Here is a 21863-nt window from a genome sequence, read left to right on the forward strand (position 1 = left end):
ATCTTTTTGGACAGTTTGCTTAACTGTCCAAGATAATGAAATATTCACCCTAACTTTGAGGTGATCTGTGCTAAGCTAGTAGCCTGGGCCAAAGACTGATATGATAATGCAAACCAAAGGGCACGTTTCAGAATGACCGTATTACAGAGGCTGCTATTCTGAGTGGGGGTGGGGGGAAGGAGAATGGAGTAGAGCCTGGGACCCGGAGGCAGCAGCATGAGTGAAGAACCTTATGGGGGAAAGTTACTCAAAGTCTCGTTCCGCACTGAGCAGGGTGCAGCTTGTGTCTTGGCTTGGTCTCTAACAAGCGCATAAACAGTTGGCTAGCATTCTAAGGTGAGGACATTTAGACTTGGTTAAGTAGCTTTGAGTGACAAGGGGAACTGTAAGCTGTAAAAGCTTTTAGAAAGGCTGGATCTACTCTAGTATGAGTTTTGGACTCCTCTAATGCTGTGAGGTTGACACACCCTCTGCCCTTCTGATAGAAGCAGCTAAAAAGGATAAAGGGAATCCCTACAGTAACTGCATACCTAGGACTCTGATCTAATGACAGGAATAAGGAGAACCCAATACTTCAAAGGATAGTCACTGCTTGTATCTTAAGGAATTGTGAAGACCAGAGACATGTTATGGGGTATCCCAGACTCAACAGAGATTCAAACTTCACAGGTATTAGGGGCAAATCCACAGAAGCTGACTTCTGAAACATGAAAAATAAAAATAGTTCATGTAGGAATAGTGGGAAAGGGAATTATTTCAAGATTTTCCTCTATTGTCTATGCATTTTTTTAAAGAAAAACAAAAACCAAAAAGCAAAAATTGCTTCATAGAGCCTACAACTTTTCTAACAGATTGAGTTATTTTATCAATTTGAGAGGAATTATAGTTCCTCTAGTTAGTTAATATAGTATATTAAAAATAAACAAAAGAAAAAACCCACATATTCACTACCTCTTGCTGTGGAAAGCAATTTTAGATTAAATTATTTAAGATTAAGAGAACTTCACTACAGTCAATCAGAATACAACCATTCCTAATTTGCATATGCATGGCACTGGTAAATATTATTCTAGACGTTAATTAAATGTCATTATAATAAAAACATTTTTTACTTTAGTGGAACTTTAAAACAAAATAAGTACACTGCTAAAAATATTTTCCTAGGGGAACCTGGGTGGTTCAGTCGCTTAAGTGTCCCACTCGATCTGAGCTTGGGTCTTGATCTCAGGGTTGTGAGTTCAAGCCCCAAGTTGGACTCCCTATATATATGTATATATATATAGATATAGATATAGATAGATAGATTAGATAGATAGATATTGGATTATATATATAAATATTGGAATCTATCTATCTATCTATCTATCTATCTATCTATCTATCTATCTATCTATCATCTATCTATCTCCCCAAGGCTGCAGGGTATGAGATTCAACAGAAAGGAGGTATCTGGCCTCTCTCCAGGAAATTACTAAAAGAAAAAATTTTAAATCAAATGAGGAACACGTAGGAGGGCTTCAAAGACCTTTCCTCTCATCCCTCTCTTCCATTAAGGTTCTAGGTCTTTTAGGGCCTTGGGTGGGCAGTTTGGGAAAGTCACCTTGGTTTAAACAACGAACAGCCTAATTTTCCTCCCTAAAAATTACTACCACTCTGAGGCTGTTGATTCAATCTATCCAAAGAAAGCGTCTTGTCTTGCTAAAGTATTTCCCACTAACATATGGCATTCTGGTTTTTAAAAAATATTTTATTTATTTATTTTTTAAGCCACACGCAATGTGGGGCTTCAACTCAGGACCCAAAGATCACGAGCTGCATGCTCCACCGACTGAGTCAGCCAGGTACCTCAACATATGGCATTCTCGATCTTTTTTTTTAAAGATTTATTTATTTGAGAGAGTGACTTGCACATGAGTGGGGGGAGGGGCAGAGGGAGAGAATCTTCATGAAGACCCCTTGCTAAGCACAGAGCCCAACAGGGCTCAATCTCACAACCCTGAGATCATGATCTGAGTGGAAACCAAGAGTCGGACACTCAACCAACTGAGCCACCCAGGTGCCTCAACATATGGCATTCTTTTTTTTTTTTTTTTTTTTTTTTAAATTTTTTTTTTTTTTTTTCNAGAGATAGAGACAGCCAGCGAGAGAGGGAACACAAGCAGGGGGAGTGGGAGAGGAAGAAGCAGGCTCATAGCAGAGGAGCCTGATGTGGGGCGATCCCATAACGCTGGGATCACGCCCTGAGCCGAAGGCAGACGCTTAACCGCTGTGCCACCCAGGTGCCCCTACATATGGCATTCTTGACAGAAAGAATCTCCTTTTTCCCCCCAGAGGGAGAGACAGTGTGCATACAAGTGGGGGGAGGGGCAGAGGGAGAGATAGAATCCCAAGCAGGCTCCATGCTCAGAGCTGTAGGGCTGAATCTCACAGCCCTGAGACCATGACCTGAGCCGAAACCAAGAGTCCAATGCTTAACTGACTCAGCCACCCAGGCACCCCCAGAATTTCTTTTCTAACATGAAAGTGGAATAAAAACAATGAAAAAAAAAAAGATAAAATAAAGAGATGAAGACTAACAGGTTGTGCCTCTTCTTTTGCAATAGGGCTGGAAACAAGCAGATAAATGATGGCTGCAGGTGTCCTGCGGAGGGGCACACTAGGTAACTGACAGCACATGACAATTCGAGAGCTTTCCTTACACAATTTTCTTTCCCTAAGAAGTTCTGGTAGATCTTGGGCAGTAAGGTCTCAGTTTAAGGAAAAGAGGCTGTCAAGAGTCACCAACTCTGGGCCCTCAAACGCCCTCCACACCCACCTCGTCATCACTGTTGGACGTCTCCGAGTCTGAGGAGGCTGCAGGCTGACTCACAGGTGGCTCCTTCTCCTCAGAGTCACTCCGCTTCCGCTTCGCCAGGGACAAGAGCTCCTAACAGGGCAGAAGTAGATACATGAGTTTTGTTCAGAGAAAAAAACATTCAAGACAGCAAAAGGCCCACCTTCCCTAGGTCTCTTCTACCTCTTTGTGCTTTCAGTCGAAAGTTGTCATCTTGGCAACTTTTATCACACAAATAGACTGACTGCCGGTACTCCTAAACACTAAAGAAATGTTTTCAAAATCTGTCCCTCTCTTCCAGTGAGAAATGTATGTCTGAAATGGAAAAATGACAGAAAACTGGACTGGAGGTTACTCCCAAATTGTCACCATTTCCTCTATAAGCTACAGAAGTACTGATTCTTAGGAATTGATATGAGAGCCATATTTTCAAAGGTAACTTGCTCACTGTTCTTACTGGTATAGCTAATACTCCAAGCATCCTCTCATTGTAAATCATGGAAATATTGGCATTTGTGGGATTGTTTTGAATAAGCTGACAAACTACAAGTTTCTAAGATTTTTTTTTTTTTTTTAAAGTGGGCTCCACACCCAACAAGGAGCCCAAAGCAGGGCTTGAACTCCTGACCCTCAGATAAAGACCTGAGCTGAGATCAAGAATTGGACCCTTAGGGGTGCCTGGGTGGCTCAGTCCTTAAGCAGTCGTTAAGTCTGCCTTTGGCTCAGGGCATGATCCTGGCGTTCTGGGATCGAGCCCCGCATCAGGCTCCTCCGCTTGGAGCCTGCTTTCTCTCCCACTCCCCCTGCTTGTATTCCCTCTCTCTCTGGTTGTCTTTCTCTGTCAAATAAATACGGGCGCCTGGGTGGCACAGCGGTTAAGCGTCTGTCTTCGGCTCAGGGCGTGATCTCGGCGATCTGGGATCGAGCCCCACATCAGGCTCCTCCGCTATGAGCCTGCTTCTTCCTCTCCCACTCCCCCTGCTTGTGTTCCCTCTCTCGCTGGCTGTCTCTATCTCTGTCGAATAAATAAAATACAATTTTTTTTAAATAAATAAATAAAATCTTAAAAAAAAAAAAGAATTGGACACTTAACCAACTGAGCCACCCGGTGCCCTTCTAAGATCATTCTTTATTTTGACTGCTTGAACTTGGGAGTGGGGGGAGAAGAAGTGGTATTTTTGGTGTTTAATCCAGAGCCTCACAATAAGCAGTAAGTGTTCGGACTTCTGCGTCAGTATCTTAATTTGACAACCCAAATGTTCCCATTTACCACCTCTGCCTTGTTCTGGTGATTTATGACAGATTACAGGGGGACGGAAGTGCCACTAAGTGTCATGGCTAGAACCAGAATTTGCTTTCACATGGTTCCTCTCTCCTGTTATTTCTCACCAACTCAGTCCAGTCACTCAAACATGGTTCTTGCCCTCTGTAGTATCAGTACCAGTCCAAAATTATACTGTACTTACTAGGCACCAGGTACTTTTCTAAGTATCTAACACTTACTCTTCATGACAACCTTAAGGTAAGTATTGTCATCCTCCCCATTTGAAGATAAAGCAACTAGGCAGCAGGAGAGGTTACCATTACTCAGGGTGTACATGATAGAGCCAGAATTCAAACCAGGGCAGACAGAACCCCAAATCAGTCATGATTTACCAGTCTAAAACATTTTTCCCTTCTGCCAAAAAAGAGAAAAATACAACTAATAAATATTAGTAGTATTATTTCTTGATGATGATGGTGCTATACAATTATAGGTCAAGTGCCAAGATGGATTTTAAAATAATAGACTGCTACAGAGTATCTGTTTTCTTCTTCCAGTCTCTTTCTATTTTAGGAGTATATACCCCTGGCCAGAATGAGAAAATGACCTTCTCAGATTAACAGCTGACCTGCTCTCTTCCTCATAAGTAGTCATGAAATGTTACTCTTCTCATTTCATTGAAGATAAGTACCACACCAACTTCCTGAAAAGGCTGAAGATCAAAAGAACATTACTTTTTCATTCCAAAATAGTAACTCCTATTGACCAAATGCAAATTACAGCAATAAGTGTACGTGTTTACTGTCTTTAAAAACTTGAGGGGGCACCTGGCTGGCTTAGTCGGTGGAGCACGCCCCTTGATCTTGGGGTTGTGGGTTCGAGCTCCCCATTCGGTATAGAGATTACTTAAAAATAAAATCTTTAAAAAAACCCAAAAGCAAAAACAGGGGCACCTGGGTGTCTCAGTTGGTTAAGCATCTGGCTTCAGCCAGGTTATGATCTTGGGTCCTGGGACTGAGCCCCCCAGTAGGCTCTGCACTCAGTGGAGAGTCTGCTTGGCCCTCTCCATTTGCCCCTCCCTCCACTCCTGGGCATGCACGCGTGTTCTTTCTCTTTCTCTCTGATAAATGAAATCTTTAAAAAATAAATAAAAATTGGGAAAAAAAAAAAAGCCCAAGGTGAAATTTACATATAGTATATTTTATCCTTCCTTATGTATAAATTCTAAGAATTTGACAAATACATCCAGTTTAACCATTTCCACAATCAAGACATAGGACAGTTCTATCATCCCCACAAATACTGCTGTAATTTGCATATGGTCAAGAGGAGTTACTGTTTTGGTATAAAAAGAAAGTAGAGTGTTCTTACGATCTTTAGCCTTTTCAGGAAGTTAGTGCTCTTTATATCCCTCCCTCCATCCTCTGACGACCACAGATGTGTTTTCTGTCTCTGTAGACAGATCTGCCAATTGTAGAAAATCACATAAATAGAATCGTGTAGTATGCACGCTTTTGAGTCTGGCTTCTTAGCATAATGCTTTTGAGACTCATCCACGTTGCAGCACATTAGTAGTTTGCTCCTTTTTATTATTAAGTAGTATTCCATTGTGTGGATGTACCACACTTTACCAGTTGAAAAACATTTCGGTCGTTTCCATTTGGAGGCAATTACACGTTCATATACAGGTTTTTGTGTACATGCAAGATTTTTTTTTTTAAGATTTATTTTAGGGGCGCCTGGGGGACACACTGGTTAAGCATCTGACTCTTGATTTCAGCTCAGGTTATGATCTCTGGGTCCTGGGACTGAGCCTGCATCAAGCTTCCTGCTCAGGGGGGAGTCTCCTTCACCCTTTCTCTCTCTCTGCCCCTCCCCACTGCTTGTTATCTCTCTCTCAAAAAAACAAAAAACAAAACAAAAAACAAAACAAAACAAAAAACAACAAAAAAAAGAAGAAACAAAAAACAAAAAACCCCCAAATACCTAAAACCTTAAAAAAAAAAAAAAGATTAGTGAGAGAGAGTGTGTGTGGGCGAGACAGCTTGAGGGGTGGGGGGTGGCCAGAGGCAGAACGAGAGAAAATCCTCATTCCTGCTAAGCGTGGAGCCCAGTGTGGGGTTTGATCCCAGGACCCTGGGATCATGACCTGAGCCAAAATCGAGTCAGATGCTTAACTGACGGAGCCACCCAGGCACCCCTAAATGTTAAATACCTAGAAGTGGGATTGCTGGGTTATATGGTAACTGGCATATGGCCTTTACTATTATCTTTTCCTCCACATTACCTTAATGCAAATTTATAAAATTAAGGAAGATTTCTGGTAAGTAATCTCCTGACCCTCTGAGGTTCACAAATGCACTAGAAATCTGTTTTAATACCAACTCAGTATAACAGGGATTTAGATAACTATCAATCAAATCCTACCCTGAAACATTAACTATTATAAGTAATAGACATTCATTAAAAGTCACTGTAACAAAAGTGTTAAAATGTTAATACTGCCTTCCTATTAAAGTTCCACTCTATATGAAAAACCTAACAAATGGCTCTCCTTCATCAACAAACAATTGCATCTGATAGTTCCTCTTCTCCTATGACAATAAATACAATATTAACAATAGTATGGTGACAGCAAAGACCTTCTCAATAGTGTGAAATATACCCTTTCCGCAAGTTAAGATGTGTACAGGAAGTTACTAGGGGGATGCATGGCAAGGTTACTCTTTATAGTTAAGTCCCTTGGTCTACTGAGGGCTCGTTAAGTATAGCTGAACAGACTAACACGCAAAAAGGTCTTTCCAACATGCACACGTGAAGAAACCATCAGATTTACTACCTGTAGGGGTGACTGATTCAACACCTGGAACTTGAAAAAGCCAATCTAAAACTGATTCATGCACAGGGTGCTGGTCCATTTGCAGCTCTCTCCTGCCAGCTGGATTCAACTGTACCAGCTGAGACGATTCTGTGTGTCCCACAGTTCTCTCTCACCACTGTCCTTGTATTTCACCTCATCCAGTGTAAACCTTCCCTACTTATCTCAGTATTCGTCTAAGTGAATGGCAGTCAGGGGTGACAGCATGGTATATCAAATTAAAGGTGAACTAAAGATCTGGTTAAATTAAGGCTAATGCCCATCATACTACAGGTATGGCTGTGTAGGATGCCACAACTGGCTTCTAGAGCAGTTTCATTAATATTGCTTAAAAGCCATATTTAACATTAAACTAGACTGCCAAAACTGAGACCCTAAAATAAAGCAAGTCTAACTGCAGTAAGGTAATGTTTGTTAAAGCAGCATTATTCTGGTAAGATTAGAATTCTAATCCCATCAGGGGCGCCTGGGTGGCTCAGTCGTTAGGCATCTGCCTTTGGCTCAGAGTGTGATCCCGGCGTTCTGGGATCAAGCCCCACATTGGGCTCCTCTGCTTGGAGACTGCGTCTTCCTCTCTCTCTCCCCCTGCTTGTGTTCCCTCTCTCGCTGGCTGTGTCTCTCTCTGTCAAATAAATAAATAAAATCTTAAAAAAAAAAAAAAGAATTCTAATCCCATCAATAACGTGAAGACTCATAAACCTTGAGATTTAATCCCCCCCCAATCATTCACAGTGTACATTTTGTGATGTCATGTCAGGATCAGTTGTAATAAAGCAACTTAGCTCCCTCTCACTTAAAGAAAATTAAATCTCATCTCTTTGACCAAACCTCCCCTGATCACATGAAAGTGGGATACACATTCTGCACCCCAGAAATGAGACTAAAAGCCTATATGGATAGGCCCCAGGGGTTTTTATGGCTAATCAGCATGCTGAGCTCTTTTTCCCTTATTCATTCCACAAGTATAACTACTGTAAATAATTACTACCAGCTAGTGTAACCAAACATCTTGGTTTGCTTGGAATTGTCCTGGTTTTAGCACTGGAAGTCCTAAATTCTAGGAAACTCTTCAGTTCCAGGCAAACTGGGACAGATGGTCACCCTACTACCAGCACCTATCATGTATCACCAAGCCCTGGGTAGACAGTCATGAAAAAAGGATACATAGTCTTTGACCTTATGGAATTTAAAACTGAGTGAGGGAGGGTGCCTGGGTGGCTCAGTCGGATAAGCGTCTGCCTCCGGCTCAGGTCATGATCCCAGAGTTCTGGGATTGAGTCCCACATGGGGCTCCCCGCTCAGTGGGGAATCTGTTTCTCCCTCTGACCCTTTCGTGCTCTCTCTCACCCTCTCTCTCAAATAAATAAAATCTTAAAAAAACAAAACAAAACACGTGAGTAAGGGAGACAGACAAACAGAAACAACTCATTATATCTCATGATAAGTGCTAAAAAGGAAGTGAATCAAGTGAATGTGAATGGGGAATGTGTCTGTGATACAGTGATCTGTGGAGGTTTCTCTGAGGCAACGGCATTTAGGCTGAGACTAGAAACCTTGAAGGAGGAAAGAGAGGTGCAGTTTTCTGGACAGAGATCTCCAGATGGAACAGCTAAGGCCCTGAAGATGGCCAAAGCTTGGCATGATCTAAGAACTGAAGAAGAACCAATGTGACTGGAGCTTAGAAGGCAAGGGGCAGAACAGAGTAAGGTTGGTTAGAGGTAAGAAGAAACAAGATCATTCCAGGGTTTATAAAGCAGGGCGCGGAGTAAGCATCTTATTTGAAGGCCATGGGAAGCCATCAAATGGTTTTAAGTGGAGTAACCATCCCCAGAGGGTTTCTTAAAGAGCACTCTGACAGAGGAACAGACCAGAGGGGCCGAGCAGAAGGGCAGGAAGGAGTCAGAAGGAATCCATAGCAATGCCATCAGAGTGGATGGTGACCTGGACATGGGAAGTAGTCACAGGAACAAAGAGAAGAGGGAGAACTAGAGAGATAATGAGGAAAGAGTAGTAATTCACATAAGTTTAAATTTGAGATGTTGGGGCACCTGGGTGGCTCAGTTGGTTAAGTGCCTGACTCTCGATTTGGGCTCAGGTCATGATTTCAGGGTTGTGAGGCAAGCCCGTGTGGGGCTCCGCACTGGGCATGGAGTCTGCTTAAGATTCTCCCTCTCCCTCTGCCCTTCCCCACCTCTCTCTCTCCTCTCCCTCCCCACTCCCTCTCTAGAAAAGAAAAGAAACAAATTTGAGATGTTAATTCTTATTCTTTCTTTCATATCAAAACTACAGGTAGAGGAACAGGGTTCCAATGGCGGACACATGGTTTCCTTTCAGGAGTAAGGAATGGAGCCATTGTGTGTATGTATGTTTTGGGGACAGGAAGGTATTTGTTTTCTTGGAACTGTTTCAACAAGCATCTACTATTTTTATTTTTTAATTTTTTAAAAATATTTATTTATTTTAGAGAGAGCAAGAGAGAGAAAAGCAGACTCTCTGCTGAGTGTGGAGCCTGACACGGGGCTTGGTCCCAGAACCCTGAGATCATAACCTGAGCTGAAATCAAGAGTCGGACGCTTAAGGACTCCTGGGTGGCTCAGTTGGTTAAGCGGCTGCCTTCAGCTCAGGTCATGATCCCGGAGTCCTGGGATCGAGTCCTGCATTGGGCTCCTTCCTCAGCGGGGAGCCTGCTTCTTCCTCTCCCTTTGCCTGCTGCTCCCCCTGCCTGTACTCTCACGTGCTCTCTCTCCTGGCAAATAAATAAATAAAATCTTAAAAAAAAAAACAAGTTGGATGTTTAACTAACTGAGCCACTCAGGTGCCCCCTACTATTTTTATTGAAAGAAAATAAATCCAAACAATTAACGTATATACAAAAACCCTTCTGAGTTAATTCCAAAGTAGCAGTATAACAATCCTTTATATTTCACATGATTGGCACCAAATGTGGCAACTTTCCCTTCAAATTTCCGGCCAAGTAATTATAATTGTAGATAAAATACTGAGTTGTATAAACGACCACAATGTTATAAAATTGACAAAATCATTTTTCAACCTATTCAAAACAAAAGGTAAATAAAATTTTAAAAAATTCTATTATTGTTACTTGTTTTTACTTGGTTCCCTTTTCTAATATACTTCCTAACTAATGCACATTTCTTCTACCCCTTAAAAAAGGGGTATCAGCATTACAGTAGAGGAGTTGGAGTAAGAACTCCCAAATTGGGGTGCCTGGGTGGCTCAGTTGGTTAAGTGACTGCCTTGGGCTCAGGTCATGATCCTGGAGTCACAGGACTGAGTCCTGCATCGGACTCCCTGCTCAGCAGGGAGTCTGCTTCTCCCTCTGACCCTTCTCCCCTCATGCTCTTTCTGTCTCCCTCAAATAAATAAATAAAATTAAAAAAAAAAAAAAACTCCCAAACTGACACTGTCTCTTATCTCTGAGTAATCCTGCTGTAACCAGAAAAGTCAGAGAACTTGCCACCATGAATATGCCAAGTACCATTTGCACATTCAACAAAGATTGCTTCAAACAAGCTTACTCCATGTTAGGCATTCTTTTTTTTTTTTCTTTTTTTTTAGAGATTTTATTTATTCCAGAGAGAGTGTGTGCGCGGCAGCGCGAGTGAGCAGGGGGAGGAGCAGAGGGAGAGGGACAAGCAGACTCCATGCTGAATGCAGAGCCCAACGCAGGGCTGGATCTCAGGATCCTGAGACCATGACCTGTGCAGAAGCCAAGAGTCAGACGCTCAACCAAATGAGCCACCAGGCACCCCAGACAGGCATTATTTCCAACTACCTACTTGACGTCTCCACTCAGATCTCTCACAGACAACTTTAAACTCTTCACCTTTAAACCTGATCTTCCCCTGGGGTTCCCCATCTCATGCCAGGCCTTCCTCTTCCTCACCCCCAATATCCAATCAATCAAGTCCTCTCATTTTATCCTGAATATTCTGACCAATCAAATCTACTTCTGTTGTCTCTGTGAGTACCATACCACTCCAAGTCAGGCATTCACTCAGCAAACATTGACAGGATACCTGCTACATACCAGGCACTGTCCTAGGTGCAGGGACACTGTAGTGAACAAATAGCCTTGCCTTCCTGGAGCTTCCGTTCTAGTGGGATTTGTGCTTTCCACCATCTCTCACCTGGACTCCTCTCTCTGCCACCTAACTGGTGTTCCTTCTCCAGATTACTCTCCACTAACAGCCCAAACTTTTTTTAAAAATTTATTTGAGAGAGAGAGTGCGCACTCAAGAGACAGCACAAGCAGGGAGAACAGCAGAGGGAGAGGCAGAAGTAGGCTCCTGGCTGCACAGGAAGCCCGACTCAGGGCTTGATCTCAGGACCGCGGGATCATGACCTGAACTGAAGGCAGACGCTTAACAGACTGTGCCACCCAGGAGCCCCTAACCAAACTTTTTAAAGGACAAATCTGAACACCTCTTCAAGCTAAAATCCTTCAGTGGTTTCTCATTACCCTCAGAATTAAGTCCAAAGTCCTTAACATTGCCAACATGGCCCTACCAAAAACTTTAAAACTTCTTTTAACCCCAGCCCACAGCACGATCAATTCTACCTCATGAGCCAGTACACACGTCCATGTATAACGCAAAATACAGGTTACAGAAAACAATACTCCTTTTTACTAAGTCTGACACATGACGTTTTTTCTTTCCTTTTTAAGATTTTTTTAAAGTAATCGCTACACCCAAACATGGGGCTCAAACTCACAACCCCGAGATCAAGAGTCACATGCTCTACCAACTGAGCCAGCCAGGCATCCCTGATGTTTTCTATTTGATTCAATTTCATTTTCATTTCTAATGCTGGTTGTGATTCACTAGACTGACTTTTCCATCTTCAAAGGGTCCATACCGGGACTACTGCAGCTTCCTTTGTACCTTCTCTCTCCAACTGGTTATATTCCAGTCACTGTGTATTTCTTTCAGTTTCATTAGGGTGCTAGGTCCTTCCTCCTCAACGCTTTTGAGCGTGCTGGTCCCTCAACCATGAACACTCAATATGTCTCTGTACTCTTCAGTCTCCTCATCTTTTCCTTAACACATATTCCAAGTCTTTAAGTGTTACTCCCTCGAGCGTAGTCTAGGGTCACTTGTCACACTCTCACAGTATCCTTGCTCTTCCCTCAGAGCTGCTAGTGAAACTGTGAGGAAATGACTCTCTGAGCAATGCCTGCCCCATAGTCACCCCCTCCTCTCTGTCTCCTCTAATCTCCTTTAAAGTGGAAACTGCTTCCATTTTGTTCACCCAATAGCCTCAGTGCCTAACACTGTTTAACACATTTGCTGAAAGATAAACAATCTCTGCCCTTGGGAAACTTACAGTCTAGGAAGGGAGCAATAAGTACAGCAAAAGATCTGGTATTGAAAGATGAGTTCTGAATTTTTCCTAACGGCCTCCCTGCTAAAGCTCCCACGGGACTCAATCTTCCCTGCACAGAAAAGGTGAGTGAAATTAGCAAATGAGTTACATCAAGCTGGATGCTACATTATGACACAAATTAAAAACTTCACAAGTTAACACTGACACTTCTCACAAGTTTTTCATCCTAGACTTCTATGAAATTCTGCTCTAATAGAAAAAGAATACAAAAGAGGCACAACTTTTAAATTTCCCAACTTCAGGTGCCTGGGTGGCTCAATCCGTTAAGCGTCTGCCTTCAGCCCAGGTCATGAGCTGGGATCAGTCCTGGGATGCAGCCCGGCATCAGGCTCCCTGCTCAGCTGGAAGTCTGCTCCTCTCTCTTCCTCTGCCCTTCCCCCAGCTTGTGCTTGCTCTCTCTCTCTCTCTCTCTCTCTCTCAAATAAATAAAATCTTTAAAAAAATAAATTTCCAGGGGCGCCTGGGTGGCACAGCGATTAAGTGTCTGCCTTTAGCTCAGGGCGTGATCCCAGCGTTATGGGATCGAGCCCCACATCAGGCTCCTCTGCTATGAGCCTGCCTCTTCCTCTCCCACTCCCCCTGCTTGTGTTCCCTCTCTCGCTGGCTGTCTCTATCTCTGTCGAATGAATAAATAAAATCTTTAAAAAAATAAATAAATAAAATAAATTTCCCAACTTTTATGGGGAAGGTTTATGGAATGATACTTTATAACAATGGTATTTTTAACATATAATATCTAAAAATAACTCCTAGAAAATACTTAGGGGCCTGTTCTTTCAAACACAAATTTAATTATTGCTACTTCAAGTATCATAAGCAGAGAAAAAGAGGACATGACAACATCACCATTTTAAATGAGAGGAAATTATGAAATAAAGCATTCCAGTATGGAAGTAGTTCAATTTTCTTCTTGAGAAAGGCAGAGTAAAGGTTTTATAAATACTGAGGTGCATTGATCTGAATAGAGAACTCTTATTCCTTTATTATCCTGGATGCTTTTCATTTGATAAGACCCACCACATAAATGTTATTCCATAATGAGTGACATACATTATTTCCATGGAAGTACATGATGGGGTAAAAACAAACAACAGCCTAGGTTTGCCAAAAACTCTTTTCCAAAAGGTGCCAAAAGCAAGTATCTTCAGGATTTGCCATTTTAAAATGTTCAAGATGGGGCGCCCAGGGGGCACAGTCAGTTAAGCATCTGACTCTTGGTTTTGGCTCAGGTCGTGATCTCAGGATCCTGAGATCGAGAGCCCCACATCCAGCTCCGAGCTGAGTGCAGAGTCTGCTTGAGATTCTCTCTCCCTCTGTCCCGCTCATGCGTGCTCACTCACTCTCTCTCTCTCTAAAATAAATAAATAAATCCTTAAAAAAAATGTTGAAGAAAGGGTGTGCCCAACATAAAAAATAAGGTCACTATCGGTCACATGTTAAAAGAAATACTTTAAATTCTCAAAGGTCTGAATTTTTAAAACCCGTCAAAGTAAGAACAATTTTAAAGTACTCCAATGCAGTTCCTACACACCTCTCCTTCCCATCATGAAGAAAGGAAAAAAGGAAATAGGCCTCAATAAAAAGCATCCCAACAATTCAAACAGCCAACAGCTTCACTACCTCAAACATCTCCGTCAAGTTTCTTCAACTGTGCACAAACTACAGCCAGGACAGGAGGCTGTTTCTCTCCCAAACTAGAGTGTCTTACCAAAAATATTAACTCGCACACAGACAGTGGTCTCAATCATTAACATACATGAGTACCTAGGCTGTACCTGGTAAAACTGCAGAGTCCAGGGCTCTATCCCCTGAGGGTCTGATTCAGTAGGTCTGGGATGGGAGCCCCTGCAAAGTACATTTTAAATAAGCAACCCAAGCAGCTTCTGACACAGGTGGTCCTGACCTCCCACCACCAGGAAGAATCAGCATAGTGGGCTCACCTCCTTCACCTTCAGCAAGGACAAAGCTGGAAACAATATTTCTAACATAATGACTTCTATGCCCATCTGGAAAACCTGGGAACAAAGGACCTCCTTTCTAACCCCTTTAGTCTTCACCAGACACTCAGAGGTTTGTTATGGTTTTGTCTTTTCCACAAGGACCTTACACTAGACAGCAAATACGATGTTATATCCCCAATGAAAACCCAGAACTAGATGGAGCAGCCCAAGGCATCTTGGTTAGAAAGGCCCAGATGCATTAATTTTGTTCTGAGGATTCCAAAGACCCCCCCCAAACCAGCCTGACTTTGAATTTCTGCTAAAGGTGTCTGGTGAAAACTTCTAGAGGGCAGAGATCTTTGTTTTTGATTCCCCTAAGAGCCTGGTGGAGCACTGAACAAAGAGAGATGGAAGGCACAGGTGCCTCTGTTAGGATGTGCAGAGAAAGGGAATTTTGATCTGGTTCCCACTTGATAAAAGAATGCCAACGAGAATGGTTGAAGAGGAAAAAGTTGAAATTGCTGTTAAACTGTATTAGGTATCACTTACAAATTTTATGCTAATTTCTTTTTATAAATAGATAGAGCTGGGTTTAAAGTTGCAATCCTGGGATGCCTGGGTTGGCTGGGTTTCTGCCTTTGGCTTGGGTTGTGATCCCGGGGGTCCTGGGATTGAGTCCCACATCGGGCTCCTCACTGGGTGGGGGAGCCTGCTTCTCCCCCTGCCTCTGCCCCTCCCCCTGCTTGTGCTCTCTCTCTCTCACAAATATAAAAAATCTTAAAAAAAAAAAATAAATAAAGTTGCAATCCCTTCCAGTGTCCACTTCGGAAGAGCTCTTTGTAGATCAGGTAAAATCTCTCTACCACAAAAGGAAGGTCTGAAATCATTTCATTTGTTAGAATTCTGTGGAAAATCACTATAGACAGAGTAATTTGCAGCTTAGTTCATTCATCATCAAAACAGGTGTCTTAGAGTGCTTTACCAAGGAAGCTCCCGAATAATCTTTTTATTTGATGTAACAATTTCCTCCAAACTGTTCAATGTACTTTACAAACATGAATTCAAGCAATGTGGAAAATGACCATGAAACATCATTCTCATTTTGCACTATGAAAAATTAAAAGACTAACAGATTGCGTTGATATAGTGAAGACTGTGTGCCTTACCATCATGCAGATTTGGAGTTCAAATTCCAACTCCACCACTAAAAAGTTGTGTGAATCTAGGTAAGTTACTTCTTCAATCTCCATCTCTCTCATATGTAAAATGGAGAAAATGATACTAAATTCACAACAATTTGAAAACTTGACAATGTAAATAAAGCATTTAATTGAGGTGACTAGTTCACCCCAAACACTATGTAAATGGTAGCTGATGTTTTTATTAGAAATACCCACATTTCTAGATACAGTAAGAAAAAAAAAAAAGTTCTAATCCTCCTAAGTGCCAGTCTAAAATTTTCCAGCCAAGAATATATTTTTTTATTTTTGTAAGTTTCAGGAGCTTTTCAGTGAAAACATTTCAACTTACCTTTCAATTCCTATCCCCAAACAAGGTCTTCTCCCTTTGATGAAGCCCCACTACTTTCCCACCTCTATACCACCATTTTCAAAATGGTCCTCTTTCTTCAACACATTTCCAGTCCCACCTCCTTAAAGTCCAGCCCTTTCACGCCCTAATACTTTAGTCCTGAGACCTGTGGCCTAATACCAAGGGCCCCCAAGAAGTCGTTTATACAAAAGCCTTAGTTTGCAAGTGCTTGTACCAATATGAATTCTTACAAATACTTGATCCTTATAATAGCCCAATTAGATACTCAAAGCTAATGTTGTATCTAAATTTTACAGTTACAGACAAAAGATACATAACAGCACAGCCGGCCTAAAACTCAAAATTTCAGATTCTGAATTCAGTACTCTCTCAACTTATAAAGCTACTACCTCTGGCATATTCTTTGTATCATTTGTTCACAAAACATGGGAGGGAAACTCTTTGAATCTTCTTGTATCACTAGAGCACTGTTGCAAAGGACAGCTTCATCCCTACAATATTTTCTAGAGCATAAAAACAAGTTCAAACCCAAGAGAGTGAGACCAAAAGTTACTTTCAATGGTTCCTGCACAATCTTCAGTAAGAAAGAATTCTGGGATGCTGCATGAAAAGAGCCAAGAGGCCTCATAGTCCTTCCAAGTCGTCCTATATATTTCTTCACTTCTGCCCTCCTTCTTTCTCCCAAGAGTTTTCTTTGGTCTGACATCTCAACGAGGACCCTTCTCAACCACAAACGACCCTAGTTGCCAAACAGATTTGTGCCCGCAGCTAAGTCTTCCTCATCAAGCACGGCAAAGGTTCCCCGGAACGTTTAAGGGTGTTCTCTTCTAGGTCCACACCTCTAGTCTGAAAAACTTCATCTCCCAGGGCCCGCACCATCTCGCCCCCCGCCCCCACCACCCCCACACTCACCCTTGCACCTCCTCCAAAATCTCCCAGCCTCCCGGGTTGGCGGGCGATACTTCCTATCTCTCTGGGCCCGGATCGCCGGGCCTGCAGCCCGCCGCTCGGATCTGACCCAGGCAGATCACGGACCCCGCTGGTCCCCCGAGCCCGAGGCCCACCAGCCTGGTCCCTGCCCCGCCTCCCCGCCCAAGGCGCCAAGTCCTCGGTGCTCCGTATCCAGGCCCCGCCGGACTCCGAGGGCCCCGGGCGCTGCGGGGAGGACAAGAAAAAGGTGGCAGCGGAGGTCAGGGCACGGGGTGGGCTGGGAGCTCGGGCCGGAGGCCCCGGGCCCAGCCGGCTCCAGGCTCCCGTGGCCCGGACTCAGCCCTCCCGCTCCGCCGGCCCGCGCCTCCGCGGCCTGCCCTCACCTGATCCAGGTTCTCATCGCTGCCGCTGTCCTCCGTGTCCGAGTCGATCACGACACGGCCTTTCCGCTTCTTTACCATGGTGGTCCCCCGGCTCGCACGCCGGACGCCGCCCGGACTCCCCTCTTGCCCGCCTGCCAGTGGGACCGCCACTGCCGCCGCCGCCGCCGCCGCCGCTGCCGCTCGACCCACACAAAGGCGACCGCGCATGCGCGCTCCGCTCCGCCCCTGGCCCCGCCCCCCGCTCGTCGCACGCCGTTCGCCGGCGCCCGGTGCCCCGCCCTGCCCCACCCCCGACGCAGCGTGGGAGGCGGGACCCGGTACAGGGTTGGGTTCCGGACGGTGGACAGCGGTCCCGTACCGTGCGCGGGCCCCTAGAAGCTTTGGGTGTGTCTTCTCTGCGGGGCCGAAGCTTGGTATGCTACGTACCTGTAGTGAACTGGCGCTGCAAGCATCTGGGTCCGCTCTGACAAGCCTTTCAACTGGCCCACGCTGATGGAGTGTCGAGGGCGCCTTCCGGGGCTTGCCCGCCTGAAAGACACAAGTCGGCTGGACCACGCAGAGGGCACGCGTCCGGGATAAAACCTGCCTACCTGGGCTGTGCAAGTGACCCCTGAGCTGGATGGAACCTGGAGGATGCATCCGAGTTACCCAAAAGAAGAGTAGAAGGAAGGGTGTTCCAAGCAGAGACCGCGTGGGCAAAGATAATTGAAAAAATTGGGTTCAGGGAACTGAAAGTTCATTATGGAACAGAGACTGTTGGTGTGTGTGGAAGGACTCAGCGGCCACATCCTTCAGTGCCTAATAAGCTATATTCGGAAGTTTGAACATCAGTATTGAAAGATTTTAAACTGAACAACGACGTTACTAGATTTGTATTTTAATTACTCTGGGCGCAGTGTGGCGAATGAATTGGAAGGGTGGGAGCCTGAGGGCGAGGAGACCACTTAGGCTGTTGGTGTTATTTTGGCAAGAGATGATGGTCTCCCAAACCAAAGAAGAGGCAGTGCAAATGGAGAGAAGTGGATGGATTCTGGATAATTTGGAAGGTAGAATTCCCAGGACATGAATATTAGTTGGGAGAGGGCGTAAGGCGAGGTCCCAAGCACAAATGATGCTTAGATCCAGGCTTAGAAAGCTGGTGGTGAGTGGTCCGTTCATCAGGATAAGAAACACAGTGGAAAGGAGGTTTGGGAGACTGATGTATGAAGAAAATAAGTTCAGTTTTTTGCCTGTTGATATCAGTTAATTAAAAGGGCAACCTTATGGGGCACCTGGGTGGCTCAGTCGTTAAGCCTCTGCCTTTGGCTCGGGTCATGATCCCAGGGTCCTGGGATCGAGCCCCACATTGAGCTCCCTGCTCAGCAGGAAGCCTGCTTCTCCCTCTCCCTCTCCCCTTGCTTGTGTTCCCTCTCTTGCTGCCTCTCTCTCTGTCAAATAAATAAACAAAATCTTAAAAAAAAAAAAAGAAAAGAAAGAAAGAAAGAAAGAAAGAAAGAAAGAAAGAAAGAAAGAAAGAAAGAAAGAAAAAGGGCAACAACCTCAGGGGCACCGGGCTAGCTCAGTCCATAGAACATATGACTCTTGATTTGGGGGTCATGAGTTTGAGCCCCATGTTGGGCATAGAAATTACTTAAAAAAAGGGCGATTTCAGAAGTGATTTGTGGGATTTCGAATATAGGGTAGGGAACATTAGCAATAATTTGAAAATGTTCTCAAAACTTTTTGGTCATTAATTCTTTGTTCTGGTAGTGAACTTGGGAGTTAGACCCCAGTCTCCTCTGGGCATTACTGGGCACAGGTAAGCTGATGAGTTTTTGTTGACTCCCTTTTTCTTTTCCCCTTTATTGTCTAAATTTTATTTTCTCCAGTAAGTTACAATATCACAAATGTGCATGCCTTAAAATAGTAGTAAAAAAAAATATCAGACTTAGAGGAATCCCTGGAACTAAACACATACCTAGATGTCCAATTTGCTGCCAGTTAGCTTGAAAATGCATTCAGGATATAGAGAAAACTAACAAGGCCCAATTACCTTTTTACTCCAGAAGATTTTTCCTAAGATATAACCCCCACACTTCTCTCCTCCAACATATCCTTGGAACTGAGCCTATGGCCAGAATGACTCAAAATGACCTGGCTAATCTCCCTGTGTCTAGCCACCCTGAAGTTTGGTGCCTTTCTGTGAGGACCCTCTCTGAATGTGTTAATAGAAGAAGATCAGGGGCGCCTGGGTGGCTCAGTTGGTTAAATGTCGACTCAGGTCATGATATCAGGGTTATGAGAGCCCTGTGTTGGACTCCGTGCTGAACGTGGAGCCCTTAAGATTCTCTCTCTCCCTCTGCCCACCATCCCCCCACCCTTGCCTGCTCTTGCACATGTGCTCTTTCTCTTAAAAAAGTATAAAGAAGACCATAATAGGGGCACCTCAGGGGCTCAGTTGGTTAAGCATTTGACTCTTGTTCTCAGGATTGTGAGTTCAAGCTCTGTGTTAAGAGACCATAATATTGTCAGTGATGCTTGACTGCAATTAAGAAAGATAGGTTCTAGGGCACCTGGCTGGCTCAGTTGGGAGAGCTTGCAACTCTTGATCTTGGGGTTATGAGTTCCAGCCCCATGTTGGGTGTAGAGGTTACTTAAATAAATAAAACAAACAAACAAAAAAAGTTATGTTCTTACTTGAGTGAAATCTATTGATTTTGCTCTTTCTTTAAGGAGAGGTTTCTAATGATTCATGTACTGGAGTTAGTCTATATTGAGAGTAAACAGTGTCTTTTTCTTTAAAATTTTATTTATTGGAGAGAGAGAGCGCACGCACACACGAGTGCACACAAGAAGGGTGGTGGGAGGGGCAGAGGGAGAAGCAAACTGCCTGCTGAGCAGGGAGCCCGATGCGGGACTTGATCCCAGGATCCTGGGATCATGACTTGAGCCAAAGGCAGACACTTAACCGGCTGAGCCACCCAGGCACCTGGAAAGTGTCTACATTGAATGAATAAACATACTCTAAATTTCCTCTTGAGTTGGTTTCCCAGAGAACCTGACCTGTGCAAGTTTTCCCTTAGTAAAATGAAGATAATGATTATATCTGCCTCTTTGGGTTGTAATAAGGTTTAGATTAGTTAACATATGTTTAAAAAGTGCTTAGAGTACTTCCTGGTAAAGAGTAAGCACTCAATAAATGCCAGCTATAATTGTTTAGGGAGGGGCTGTAGGAAGAGGGTTGGAGATGGGAGATTTTTATTTTTTAATTTGTACACTTTGATGCTGTTTGAGCTTTTTACACTGAGTATGAATTTTTTATCATAATGATTTTAAAAAAGATTTTAGTTATTTATTTGTCAGAGAGAGCGCGCAGAGTACAAGCAGGGGGAGTGGCAGGCAAAGGGAGAAGCAGGCTCCCTGCTGAGCAAGGAACCCGATGCAGGACTTGATCCTATGGCCCTGGGATCATGACCTGAGCTGAAGGCAGGCGCTTAACCGACGAGCCACCCAGGCATCCCTCATAATGATTTTTTAGCAATTTTGGGGAAATAAAATGTTTTTTTCTTACTATAAAAATATTCCTACTGGGGCACCTGGCTGGCTCAGTTGGTGGAGCATCTGACTCTTGATCCCAGGGTAGTGGGTTCCAGCCCTACGGTGAGTGGAGAGATTACTTAAAAATAAATCTTAAAAAAAAAAGAAAGAAAGAAAGTGGAAATACATGTATGTATCTGAACGTTGAGAGAAGGACTGGGAAAACCATTACTGTGTATGTTTGCCACGGTGTTTTTGTTTTGTTTTGTTTTGTTTTTAAGATTAGAGGGATTTTTTTTTTTTAAGTAGGCTCAGCGCCCAGCGTGGAGCCCAATGCAGGGCATGAATTCATGACCCTGAGATCAAGACCTGAGCTGAGATCAAGTGCTGGACACTTAGGATACCTGGGTGGTTCAGTTGGTTGGGCGCCTGCCTTGGTCTCAGGTCATGGTCTCAGGGTTCTGGGATCGAGACCCGCATCGGGCTCCCTACTCAGCAGGGAGTCTGCTTTTCTCTCTGCCTTTCACTCATGCTCTCTGTCTCTCAAATAAATAAATGAATAAATCATAAAAAAAAAAGCTGGACACTTAACCGGCTGAGTCACCCAGGCACCCCTATGTTTGCCGCTGTGTTGCAGGGTCCTTCTTTTGGTTACTGAACCACTTATTTATCTGTTTGTTTGTTTATTTGTTTTTTTAAATTCAATTTAATTAACATGTACTGTATTATTAGTTTCAGAGATAGAATTCAGTGATTCATCAGTTGCACACAACACCCGAGCTTTTCTTTTTTTTTTTTTTAAAGATTTTTTTAAAATTTCTTTATTCGACAGAGATAGAGACAGCCAGCGAGAGAGGGAACACAAGCAGGGGGGAGTGGGAGAGGAAGAAGCAGGCTCATAGAGGAAGAGCCGGATGTGGGGCTCGATCCCATAACGCAGGGATCACGCCCTGAGCCGAAGGCAGACGCTTAACCGCTGTGCCACCCAGGCGCCCCTCGAGCTTTTCTTAATTAATGAGTTCAGGGTCTGAAAACTGGCTCAGATCCAAAGGTGGGAGAAGGATATCACTTTTTATTGGGGCAACTGCCCTCAGCCCCTTGATCTTCCAACCTTGCTTTCTTCTGATTGAAAATTGAGGATTAGCCCTGTTAGCCCTTG

At 43.8% G+C, this 21863-nt stretch overlaps 1 protein-coding gene across 1 annotated transcript in view; it reads right to left on the reverse strand.

Moving 5' to 3' along the window:
- RTF1 (RTF1 homolog, Paf1/RNA polymerase II complex component) overlaps positions 1–17400 on the reverse strand; it is a 52115-nt gene extending 34715 nt beyond the window's left edge. Inside the window, exons 1-2 of the mRNA XM_019802082.2 lie at positions 17189–17400; positions 2816–2926 (exon numbers count right to left, since the gene is read on the reverse strand). Of these exons, the coding sequence (XP_019657641.2) occupies positions 2816–2926; positions 17189–17395 (318 nt within the window). The 5' untranslated portion in view covers positions 17396–17400. The remainder of the gene's footprint in view (positions 1–2815; positions 2927–17188) is intronic.
- Between the last annotated feature and the right edge of the window lie 4463 nt (positions 17401–21863).

Source organism: Ailuropoda melanoleuca, chromosome 5 (assembly GCF_002007445.2).
Source record: "Ailuropoda melanoleuca isolate Jingjing chromosome 5, ASM200744v2, whole genome shotgun sequence".
Taxonomy (NCBI): domain Eukaryota; kingdom Metazoa; phylum Chordata; class Mammalia; order Carnivora; family Ursidae; genus Ailuropoda; species Ailuropoda melanoleuca.